The sequence below is a fragment of the Pelobates fuscus genome, chromosome 1 (genome assembly GCF_036172605.1).
Source record: "Pelobates fuscus isolate aPelFus1 chromosome 1, aPelFus1.pri, whole genome shotgun sequence".
NCBI classification, from domain to species: domain Eukaryota; kingdom Metazoa; phylum Chordata; class Amphibia; order Anura; family Pelobatidae; genus Pelobates; species Pelobates fuscus.
In genome coordinates this window covers 66,958,387-66,970,546 of record NC_086317.1, presented here as the reverse complement: position 1 = coordinate 66,970,546, position 12,160 = coordinate 66,958,387, and the positions used below count along the sequence as shown (strand labels likewise).

Below are 12,160 nucleotides of genomic sequence, written 5' to 3'. Positions count from 1 at the left end.
CCGGCGTTAAAGCAACAGCACAATAATCACAGTGGGAGGTATAGATATCCCCCACGTGTGATTGATAATTGTGATTGGAAGTTATCCAATCAGAATTAAGCACAGGATTTAAATACTCACCTTTCCTGTCTCTCAGTGCCCTGTTGTGGTCTTATTATACCTGTATTGCTATTTGCTCGTGTTTCTCTCTGGTTACAGAATATTTGGCTTGTTATTCCGATTCTCCTGCTTTCTCCATTCCTTTGACCTTGGCTTGTTTCTTGTTCTCCTGTTTTCTGGCTCCCTTTACTTGGCTTGTCTCCTGACTATTCTTAGTGTGCTTAACCCAGCCATTCTAAGGACCGGTATTGCACCCTTTACTATCTGTGACCTGTTAGCGTGTTAGGTTCCCGAATCGTGATATATGTTATTTCAAAAAGTAAATATCCCCCCTCCCTTCTTACCTTTGGCCAGGGAGGGGGGACATTGCAAGCCCTGGGGGTCCGTTGGTATTGAGTGACTCTATCCTTCAGCTCACTCTCGTAAGATCCTGCACTGGTGGACTTTTCCTGTTGCAGCCACAGCAAAGCCCCGAGCTGAACTGCATCTTTGATCTCAAAACCAACCCATGAAAGCAGAGCTGGCTCATGGGCTGGCAGAGCTGGCTCATGGGCTGTCTTCCTCGGCCTATGGTCATCACGACCCATCAGGCATTTTCCCGGTTTTCCCGTTGGCCAGTCCGTGCCTGGTTACAGACAACATTGTTATGATAGGGGCATATCTATTTCTTACACTTATTATACCTCATTTTACATTAATATGTCTTGACTACTTCAAAAAAATCTCAGATATTAATGGAGGGTGATCTCATGACAGGTAAGTGAATAACTGTGAAATGCTTGCAAGGTCTCCTGCAGAAATCTTTCACTGATTTCAGACTCCACCTTGTGGTGTTTTGCCATAGCTGCATTCACAGTTTACGTTTTCTGAATGAAGGTTGATGAGTATGTGTAAATGATGAGGAGTAAATCATGATTGTTTTTACTTGTAATTTGCAGTTCAGAGGCTACTACTCAAATATGGGAAACTTTTATCACTTCTCTGTTTGTTTGTTTGTTTATTTATTTTTAAACAATCAATTACTGACTTACAGATAACAATAAGTGTGTGCGAGGCTGCCATGGCACAATCATAGTATAGGATGTACGTTAGCAAGTCTCTTTTAATTTGAACTCGTTCATCATCTAGCCTCAGACAACGTACTGTAGCAACACTGTACCCAGTGCATTGTGGAGACCCATGTGATACTCGGAAGAGTCTAATTAAGGTGTTTTCCAGAATGTTATTACTGAACAATGGATGGCCAAACTAATGTCATGTATGTAATATGGTAACAAATGTTAATATATAGACCAGACCCACTGGTCTATAGCCCAACACTAGGTTTGATACACGTAATATATTACTAAATGTGTACTCAGTACTCTATAGATGTCATTGGGACTGCTCTAACTGTAGGATTTGTTTAGGTTTCGTAAAATTGCATAACCAAAAACCCATTTCTATTACTTAGTATGTTTGTATTTTTTTTGGTTATTTGGTGACAGTTTTAATAAGAATGAGAACAGCTTTTCTCTGAAAAGGCAGCATTTACATCGAAACGCCTGCAGGGACAGGCTATAGACACCAGAACAATTACATTAAACTGTAGTTGTTCTGGTGACTATAACGTTCCTTTAATATTGGGCCCTTCTAGTGCCTTTACTACCAGGCTGTGATGAATGCCTTAAATGTGGGGCTAATTTCAGACAAGACAAGGAGTACATTAGAAACATGGAAAGCAGTATTGTTCACAGAGCGGGTTCAGAATTAAAGACGAGTTAAAGAGATAATAGAAGTGTAGGAATCAGAGGAAAAGAACGGAATGGAATGCCTGAGCTCACACAAGATATAAGAGATAAGTAGATTGAAAGATTAGAAGACAGAGGCAGAAAGATAGAGAGTAGAAGTAGAAGAGGAGTCCCCCTATAGGCTATAATACAGAAGAAGATTTGTGTTCTCAGCTTTATCAAGGAAATCGGATATTTCCATTGAGCCAAGGATCCCACATTTTGTGAAATGATTTAAGGGCGTCATGTTGTTGTGATCTAAGTTTATCCATTTCTATGGCTTCTTGTGTTTTCTTCACTATCCTAGCCATGGAACGGATCCCTACGTTGGCCCACATCTCTCCTATTGCTGCTCTGCGAGTAGACCATGCTCTGGTGTTTTCTGCTCTGGTGAAAGAGTCTATAGGTTTGGAAAGCAATAGACCTCGATATGCTCTTTTTAAAAAAGGCCAAATTTAGCAATGTATTGAAAGGATTAGAGACTGGAGGAGAATCTAAGGGAGGTCCACACAAGTCATACCATTATAGAGAACCCCTAAAGTTGAAAGTTGGGGTGTTTCTCTAATTCTTTGAAGTATAAGCACAGTGCGTGTTCATCACTCATTGTAAACATGTCTCTCTTTTATCAGGGTGGGGTCATTGGAATTCGAATTGAATGGGACTGTGACCTTGACAAAGATGCATCGGAATGCCATCCGCACTATTCCTTCACTCGTCTAGATAATAAATTTACAGAGAAATCGGTGTCTTCTGGGTACAATTTCAGGTATTGACAGACTGCCAGCATTTAACCAGTATAGAAAGTAAGAATAGAATGAAGAAATCAATAGGGAGATATGATACAACAATGTATGCATAGGCTGCACACTATTTTATCACATATAGTCAAAGAATTATATTTGAAAGAAAAGGCAGTATTTTTTTGAATGCTGAGTCATAAAGGACGTTCATTTTAATTTAAACATAACAAATAATAGGACTTTTTGAAATGACCATATATGTTTTCCTTTACAAAGAAAATCACTCCAGTAATAACTAGACAAGAAAAATAATGAGATTTTATGTTCTTAATTTTGAGATTATAAACTAACCCAACGTCTTGGTAAGGAAGTAAATTAGGGGACAAGGTGGAAAATGTGTCCCTGATTCAAGGTGTGCTGGGCATTCTCTTATACACATCAAGAATGTCTATCTTATCTAGTATGTTACAAAATAACAAATATTTCTTCCCTCCTATCATATTGACTGTCCCTTGCTTTCTTTTTTAGTTACCTTAGAACAGGCTTCCTCAAACTCTGTCCCTCCAGATGTTGCTGAACTACAACTCCCATGATTTTCAGCCAATCTATTTCATTCATAGAATCATGGGAGTTGTAGTTCAGCAACATCTGTTGGGCCGGAGTTTGAGGAAGCCTGCCTTAGAAGCTATAATTGTTTTGTTTTTGTCATGACTGCTCTCTTACCCTAAACTGGACATCTCCTAATGGTATAATTTTGTCCATGGGTTAGGCATTATTAATTCCCAAAATATTTGCAGATATATACGTATTAAATAAGTTCATTGACATATATAATCATTATCTTAAAAAATACCCACTGATGCAACAAATGAGAAATGCTACCTAATTCTTCAAGCATTTTGTCAAAATCTAGAATGGAAGGTCTTATTTAGAATGAAAATACGCATGTGCTCACCTTTGTAGTTATCATAGAAATTGCTTCAGATTTTATTTTTCCTCAGTTTTTGGATCAACAGTGAGAACAACAAGCGAAAGGCTGAACTTGAGAGTTTTTTTCCACCTATGTTAAAGGACAATCTGACATCATCACTTATTATTCATACATATTGTAAAAAGGATACCTGAAGTGACGCAAAATCTCAATATTAACCAAATATATATTTTTTCTAATTTAGCTTTTTTTTTTGCCTTTTATACCAGTAAATAATTACTTTGTATTTGAATTCCAGATTTGCAAAATATTACAGAGATGCAAGTGGAACAGATTATAGGACGATGATTAAAGCTTACGGCATTCGCTTCGACATCCTAGTGAATGGCAAGGTATGCATTGTGTCAATATCATTTTAATTTATGGAGCGCGATCTTGATTTTCAGTTAACGGATTATCATGCTATATCAGATTATCATTGTGTGTTAAACAATGTTTGCATTGAAATAATTTCCTTTGCAGTCCTAATTTTACCACCATCGGCCAATGGAGGTTGGTCAGTGGTGGTAGATGTGGTGGTTGGTCAATGGGGCCAGTTGCCAGTGATGGTGGTCAGTGGCAAGAGTAGCTTGCAGTAGTAGTTGTTGGCATTGGTGGTTATAGTTGTCATTGGTACTAGTATTATTAGGCAGTAGTTATAGTAGAGTGCAGTGATGACAGTTATCATAGTTGTCAGTGGTGTTTGTTGTAGTAGTTGTCACTGGTGGTTGTTTCCAGTTGTAGCAGTAGTAGTAGTTGTCAATACAGATGCTTGGCAGTGGTGGAAATAGTTGGTAATGGCAGTAGTAATTAGCAGAGTATATTATTATATTGTATTGAGGGTAGTAGTATTAGTCGTCAGTGGTGGTGATTGTTACTGGTGGAATTTGTCATTGATAGTTGTATACAGTGGTCTTTGTTGACAATTGTGGCACTATATAGCTGAAGTGATAGTTATAGATAGCAGTGCCAATGGTAATAGTAGCAGTGGCTACAATGGCTGGCAGTAGTGGTATTAGCTGTCACGGATGGTAATAGTCATCAGCGAGGGCCAGCAACAAACGTGATATAGCAGCATTCTCATTACTAGCCTAGACGTCTCCTAACGTCTTCCACACAGAAACCACATCTCTTAGCTGCAACAAATAACACTGTTACTTTAATAGATTTGCTGCTTCCACGCATGACCAGGGTGAAGCAGTGATCTTGATTACTCTAAATATACATAAGAGCTGCTGTTAAATAACTAGTACTTTCCTTGCTGAAATCATATCTGTAAACATTGACGGTATAGAGTACTATTGCTCCTAAAATTGTTAAATTAACTGCCAGGTCATAGGCGTGCGCAGCCTATTGCATTAGGGTGTGCACCCTAAAGCACAAACACACGCCGCATGTATATGTGTATATATATATATATATATATATATACACACATATATACATACACTGCTGTGTGTGTGTGTGTGTGCTGTTAGTGTGCTGTGTAAGGGTGCTGCTGTGTGTGTGTATGTGTGAGGGTGCTGGTAGTGTGCTATGTGGGTGAGGGTGTTTGTGTGTGTGTGAGGGTGCTGTGTGTGTGTGAGGGTGCTGTTTGTGTGTGAGGGTGCTGTTTGTGTGTGAGGGTGCTGTTTGTGTGTGAGGGTGTTTGTGTGTGTGTGTGTGTGTTAGGGTGCTGTGTGTGAGGGTGCTGTTTGTGTGATGTGTGTGTGTGTGTGAGGGTGCTGTTTGTGTGATGTGTGTGGGTGTCGTGTATTTCTGAGGGTGCTGTTTGTGTGTGTGTGTTTGCGAGGGTGTTGTTAGTGTGCTGTGTGTGAGGGTGTTGTGTGTTTGTAAAGTTGCTGTGTGTGTTTGTGAGGGTGCGGTTAGTGTACTGTGTGTGTGAGGGTGCTGTATGTGTACTGTATGTGTGTGGGTGCTGTTTGGGTGCTGTGTGTGTGCTGTTTGTGTGAGAGTGCTGTATGTCTGTAGGTGCTTTTTGTGTGTGGGTGCTGTATGTTTGTGTGTGTGTGTGTGTGTGTGTGGGTGCTGTATGTTTGGACAGATTGTGGAGGTGGGGGCAGATTAGTAAATATCCCTCCTCCCTTCTTACCTTATGTAGGGAGGGGGGATCCTTGCTGCCATGTGCCATCCCTGGTGGTCCAGTGGAGAGTGAACTCTAGCCTGCGGGGCTAGAGTTAACTCTCGTGAGATCTGAGCGTTGCCGCGGCAACGCTCAGATCTCGCCAGAGGAACCTGGCGGAGCTGCTGTCTAGAGCTCCCCGGGTCCTCTCCTGCCTCCCTTCATGCTGCTGTGGGCCGCCGGCCCATGGAGGCTTAGAGCAGAGCCGACACTCAGCGCCGGTTCTGCGTGAGCCGACAGGGGAGAATAAAGTCCTGGGGAATAAAGTGTGGGAACCAAGATTCCCACCCCCCCCAAAAAATAATATACACTCCAGTGTGTGTATGTATATGTATATGTGTGTGTGTGTGTGTGTGTGTGTGTATGTGTGTGTATATATATATATATATATATATATATATATATATACACACACACACTGACACGCATACTCAAACACACACACATTCACAGACACACACACACATTCACAGACACACTCATACATTCACAGACACACACACACATTCACAGACACACACACACATTCACATACACTGACACACATTCACATACACTGACACACATACACATTCACAGACACATTCACAGACACACATTCACAGATACACATACACACATTCACAGACACACACACACACATTCACAGACACACACATATTCACATACACACACACATTCACACACACATTCACAGACACACACATACACAGTCAAAGACACACACACACACAAACAGACACACACACAGACACAAACACAGTCACAGACACACAGACACACACACACATTCACAAACACACAAACAGACACACACACACAAACAGACACACAAACACAGTCACAGACACACACACACAGTCACAGACACACACACACACACATTCACACACACACAAATGATTATTTTTTTAATTAAAAAAATGTCCACCCAGCCTCCCTACCTGGAGTGCTGGCGTGGACTTGTCCCTGGGGTCCAGTGGGTCGGATGCCTGTGTCCATCTCAGACGCGGTGAGGGAGCTGTGAGCTCTCTGCTCCCTCTCGCCGCGTGGGCTGTCTGCTGTAGCTGGGAGCCGGAATATGACGTCATATTCCGGCTCCCAGCATCAGCAAGCAGCGCGCGGCGAGAGGGAGCAGAAAGCTCACAGCTCCCTCGCCGCGGCTGATATTGAGAGAGCCGACTGGGGGGGGGGTCCATAACCTTTTGACCCCCCCCTCCCATCCATGACAGGGGGGACATGGGGGGAGGAAGGGGGGCGCTGAGTGCCTGCAGGAACGGCGTTCCTGCACAAAAAAAGTGCAGGAACTCCGTTCCTGCAGGACTCAATCCATAGGCGTGCCACGGGGATTAGGGTGTGCCCAGGCACACCCGGCACACCCCATGCGCACGCCTATGTGCCAGGTCATAAATTGTAGATAAAATAAAGGTCTTCTAGAATGTTACTTAATTTTAATATATATTTTGTATCCACTTGCAGGCAGGAAAATTTAACATTATTCCAACAATTATCAACATTGGATCTGGGCTGGCACTAATGGGAGCGGTAAGGACAACTGAAAACTTGAGGAAGAAGAATGATAACGACTTCGGTTGTTAATATAGTGGCTGGGGTGTTCTAAGGCAGTACATCTCGAACAGCCATCAGCATGTGTTCTGTTAGACTATTGGTAAAAGCTGAAAAGCTTGGTTGTTTTGGTTGGCCCTGTGCTAAGTATTATTAATGTTCCATCATGGAGCTAAGTAAAACCTCATATAACATTAGCGTAAATACACTGTGAGCTGATCTTGAAGCTCTTCATATCAACCTTTTAATAGGAAAACCACAAAGAATGTACAGAGCCGCTGTTGACAGCCAAATGGCTTTAACAACCGAACAACATTTATATATGAGGAATATCTGAGACACTTGTATTAAAGGAAAACTACCATTATTATTGTATGATTATTTTAAAAAGATTGCATGTATTAAAGTCTCTCTGTACGGAATTTTAGAGCATATATTTAAGTAAACATCACTTCTTAATGTGTTTCTTGGTTCATCCTTGCTCCTTGGAGGCAGCCATCTTTAACAGGGTTATATCCCAAAGTGAGAATTCAAAGTGAATTTCAGGCTTAAGGCCAAAGTAGCCGAATTTTTCCAGTTTGGCTAATTTTTCTTTCAATTTTAAATTTACTTTGAATTCACATTAAATTCTCACTGTAGTGAATAATTCTGATTGTTTTCTATGCCTGAGAGGCCAAAGGAAATATACATTTTAGATAGTTAGTCCATGTTACTTAATCCTTATACCATAGATATGCTTTGAGCTGGTTTCATTGTAACACAATCTGGAGTGACAGTTTCCCTTTAATTGTTCTTATCTTTCGATGGATAACCAAAGAGGATTTCAAGATGGCCGCCCCTAAGGTTAAACCTGTAAATGCACTGAAACAGGAACGTACTTATGCTTATATGTATGGCTTATGAAATAATACACAGGTTTTTTTTTTCTATGTTCTATAATAATAACAATGGTGGCAGTATTTGTTTTTTTGTTTTGAATAGATCCATAGGCGTGCGCAGCCTATTGCATTAGGGTGTGCACCCTAAAGCACAAACACACGCCGCATGTATATGTGTATATATATATATATATATATATATATATATATATATATATATACACACATATATACATACACTGCTGTGTGTGTGTGTGTGTGCTGTTAGTGTGCTGTGTAAGGGTGCTGCTGTGTGTGTGTATGTGTGAGGGTGCTGGTAGTGTGCTATGTGGGTGAGGGTGTTTGTGTGTGTGTGAGGGTGCTGTGTGTGTGTGAGGGTGCTGTTTGTGTGTGAGGGTGCTGTTTGTGTGTGAGGGTGCTGTTTGTGTGTGAGGGTGTTTGTGTGTGTGTGTGTGTGTGTTAGGGTGCTGTGTGTGAGGGTGCTGTTTGTGTGATGTGTGTGTGTGTGTGAGGGTGCTGTTTGTGTGATGTGTGTGGGTGTCGTGTATTTCTGAGGGTGCTGTTTGTGTGTGTGTGTTTGCGAGGGTGTTGTTAGTGTGCTGTGTGTGAGGGTGTTGTGTGTTTGTAAAGTTGCTGTGTGTGTTTGTGAGGGTGCGGTTAGTGTACTGTGTGTGTGAGGGTGCTGTATGTGTACTGTATGTGTGTGGGTGCTGTTTGGGTGCTGTGTGTGTGCTGTTTGTGTGAGAGTGCTGTATGTCTGTAGGTGCTTTTTGTGTGTGGGTGCTGTATGTTTGTGTGTGTGTGTGTGTGTGTGTGGGTGCTGTATGTTTGGACAGATTGTGGAGGTGGGGGCAGATTAGTAAATATCCCCCCTCCCTTCTTACCTTATGTAGGGAGGGGGGATCCTTGCTGCCATGTGCCATCCCTGGTGGTCCAGTGGAGAGTGAACTCTAGCCTGCGGGGCTAGAGTTAACTCTCGTGAGATCTGAGCGTTGCCGCGGCAACGCTCAGATCTCGCCAGAGGAACCTGGCGGAGCTGCTGTCTAGAGCTCCCCGGGTCCTCTCCTGCCTCCCTTCATGCTGCTGTGGGCCGCCGGCCCATGGAGGCTTAGAGCAGAGCCGACACTCAGCGCCGGTTCTGCGTGAGCCGACAGGGGAGAATAAAGTCCTGGGGAATAAAGTGTGGGAACCAAGATTCCCACCCCCCCAAAAAAATAATATACACTCCAGTGTGTGTATGTATATGTATATGTATATGTGTGTGTGTGTGTGTGTGTGTGTGTATATATATATATATATATATATATATATATATATACACACACACACTGACACGCATACTCAAACACACACACATTCACAGACACACACACACATTCACAGACACACACACACATTCACAGACACACTCATACATTCACAGACACACACACACATTCACAGACACACACACACATTCACATACACTGACACACATACACATTCACAGACACACATTCACAGACACACATTCACAGATACACATACACACATTCACAGACACACACACACACATTCACAGACACACACATATTCACATACACACACACATTCACAGACACACACACACAGACACACACATACACAGTCAAAGACACACACACACACAAACAGACACACACACAGACACAAACACAGTCACAGACACACAGACACACACACACATTCACAAACACACAAACAGACACACACACACAAACAGACACACAAACACAGTCACAGACACACACACACAGTCACAGACACACACACACACACACACACACACATTCACACACACACAAATGATTATTTTTTTAATTAAAAAAATGTCCACCCAGCCTCCCTACCTGGAGTGCTGGCGTGGACTTGTCCCTGGGGTCCAGTGGGTCGGATGCCTGTGTCCATCTCAGACGCGGTGAGGGAGCTGTGAGCTCTCTGCTCCCTCTCGCCGCGTGGGCTGTCTGCTGTAGCTGGGAGCCGGAATATGACGTCATATTCCGGCTCCCAGCATCAGCAAGCAGCGCGCGGCGAGAGGGAGCAGAAAGCTCACAGCTCCCTCGCCGCGGCTGATATTGAGAGAGCCGACTGGGGGGGGGGTCCATAACCTTTTGACCCCCCCCTCCCATCCATGACAGGGGGGACATGGGGGGAGGAAGGGGGGCGCTGAGTGCCTGCAGGAACGGCGTTCCTGCACAAAAAAAGTGCAGGAACTCCGTTCCTGCAGGACTCAATCCATAGGCGTGCCGCGGGGATTAGGGTGTGCCCAGGCACACCCGGCACACCCCGTGCGCACGCCTATGAATAGATCATAGATACACTGTAGATACCACATAGTCATGGCTAATTTATCCAGCTACACATTGGCTTCTAGTACTTCTTTCATGTTCTAGATGTGATGCAGTCAAAAAGAAACATCTAGAACACATGGTTTACTCTGTATTTGGCCCAATATCCATACAACTGAGGAATTCCAGTATTTTCCTTTACAATATGTATTCCTCCTTACCGAACGTTAAATATTTGTCTGATTCTGGTATCTTATAAAGACTGTTGGCATAGGCACATGTATGTCAGCAAACACATTTAATCTATTTTCCACCTACTTTGCAGGGGGCGTTCTTCTGTGACCTTGTGCTGTTATATTTGATCAAAAAGAGTAATTTTTACAGGGACAAGAAATTCGAAGAAGCAAGGTAAGTAGATTTTGATTCATGTATTAACCATAATATTTGTCAAGTTTATTTTATAAGTAAAGTCACCGCAATTGTATGATACGTTTTACATTTGAAATATTTTGCAGTTAATCACACAATTATTACTTTTTTATTTAGTAAATAATTATGCGATTCTAAGCACCAAAACCACCAAATCTCAGAAATGTTTACTCATATTAATATACACATACATGTGTCAAAAAAAATCACACCGCTAACTGTTTGATAGACAGCCAACAGGAGCGCTCCCTCCATTAAAATGATCACTTTTCAAAGGTCTCCACTTTTGCCGTCATCGCACACAGCTTGGTGACGCTGAATAAGGCTAATTCATTGGATTGGCAGATCTCGGTTGCCACATGCGCTGTAAGTCCAAAATTCTTCTAGTGGTCATTTTTGAATTATTGCTGCCTTCTTGATCCCCCCCCCCCCTCCCCCCTGATTTCCTTCTTAAAAAAAAAATTGTGGTTAATGTCAGGTTGTTGTATATCATTTTATGGTTATCAGGTATGCAGAGTTTTATGAAATCTTAAGGAATTCACTAAAAGTGATAGATAAAAGTGTGGATTTCATAAAAATCTGTGAGAAAAAAGTTTATAATGGCTAGAACAGAACCTTTCTTCAGAACCTGAATTTTTGCAATTTGCTAAAAAAAAAAAAAAGTATAAATCTTTTCTGTTTCAGGATATTTTTGATTTGTAATGGAACATAAAACATTACACTGTGGAATTGCAACAGTCTCCACCAAGGAGTAATAGAAAATACTTGATAATGACTTGACAAAGGACAAAATGTTGTCATTGTATATTGGTGATCCAATTAAAGTCTGCACTTACCCAGTGAAAGTGTGCTAGGCTTATTTTGACTATTGTGGGGATATAAAAGGTCCTGCCACTCCTCTGTACGGTAGCACCAACATTGGACTTATATCGCTCACTGCATCCAATGTGCAGTCCCATTATCTTGGGATTTAAGAAAAAATAACTGGGACCTGGATGCCTGTAGCACAAGAGAGTGTTTGCCACTTTTCTTCTCATTTGACAGAACAAATTATACACGATGGTGCCCTCTATATTACAATGATTGCTTGTAACACTATGATCGATAAAGACTTGGTCATTTTACAGGTCAACTTATTAGCAAAAGTGACAGCAGCGTTGTCTTGAATCAATAAGCCAGCGAAGGGATCTGGACGCCTTAATCAGAATTACAAGATGAAAGTAAGCCGTAACAAAGCACAATCTTAGCAAACAAGAAAAAGAAAGCCTTACACATTTTATA

At 42.0% G+C, this 12,160-nt stretch overlaps 1 protein-coding gene across 2 annotated transcripts in view; it reads left to right on the top strand.

The window, feature by feature from the left end:
• The window catches only part of P2RX5 (purinergic receptor P2X 5), a 50,169-nt gene that overhangs the window by 32,322 nt on the left and 5,687 nt on the right, over positions 1–12,160 (top strand). The window contains exons 8-12 of one of the 2 annotated variants that reach the window (XM_063443556.1): positions 2,498–2,634; positions 3,838–3,931; positions 7,180–7,245; positions 10,776–10,858; positions 11,564–11,612. In XM_063443556.1, the coding sequence (XP_063299626.1) occupies positions 2,498–2,634; positions 3,838–3,931; positions 7,180–7,245; positions 10,776–10,858; positions 11,564–11,591 (408 nt within the window). In that variant the 3' untranslated portion in view covers positions 11,592–11,612. Of the gene's footprint in view, positions 1–2,497; positions 2,635–3,837; positions 3,932–7,179; positions 7,246–10,775; positions 10,859–11,563; positions 11,613–12,160 lie in introns of those variants that run through there. The other variant, XM_063443547.1, reaches the window with a different exon arrangement.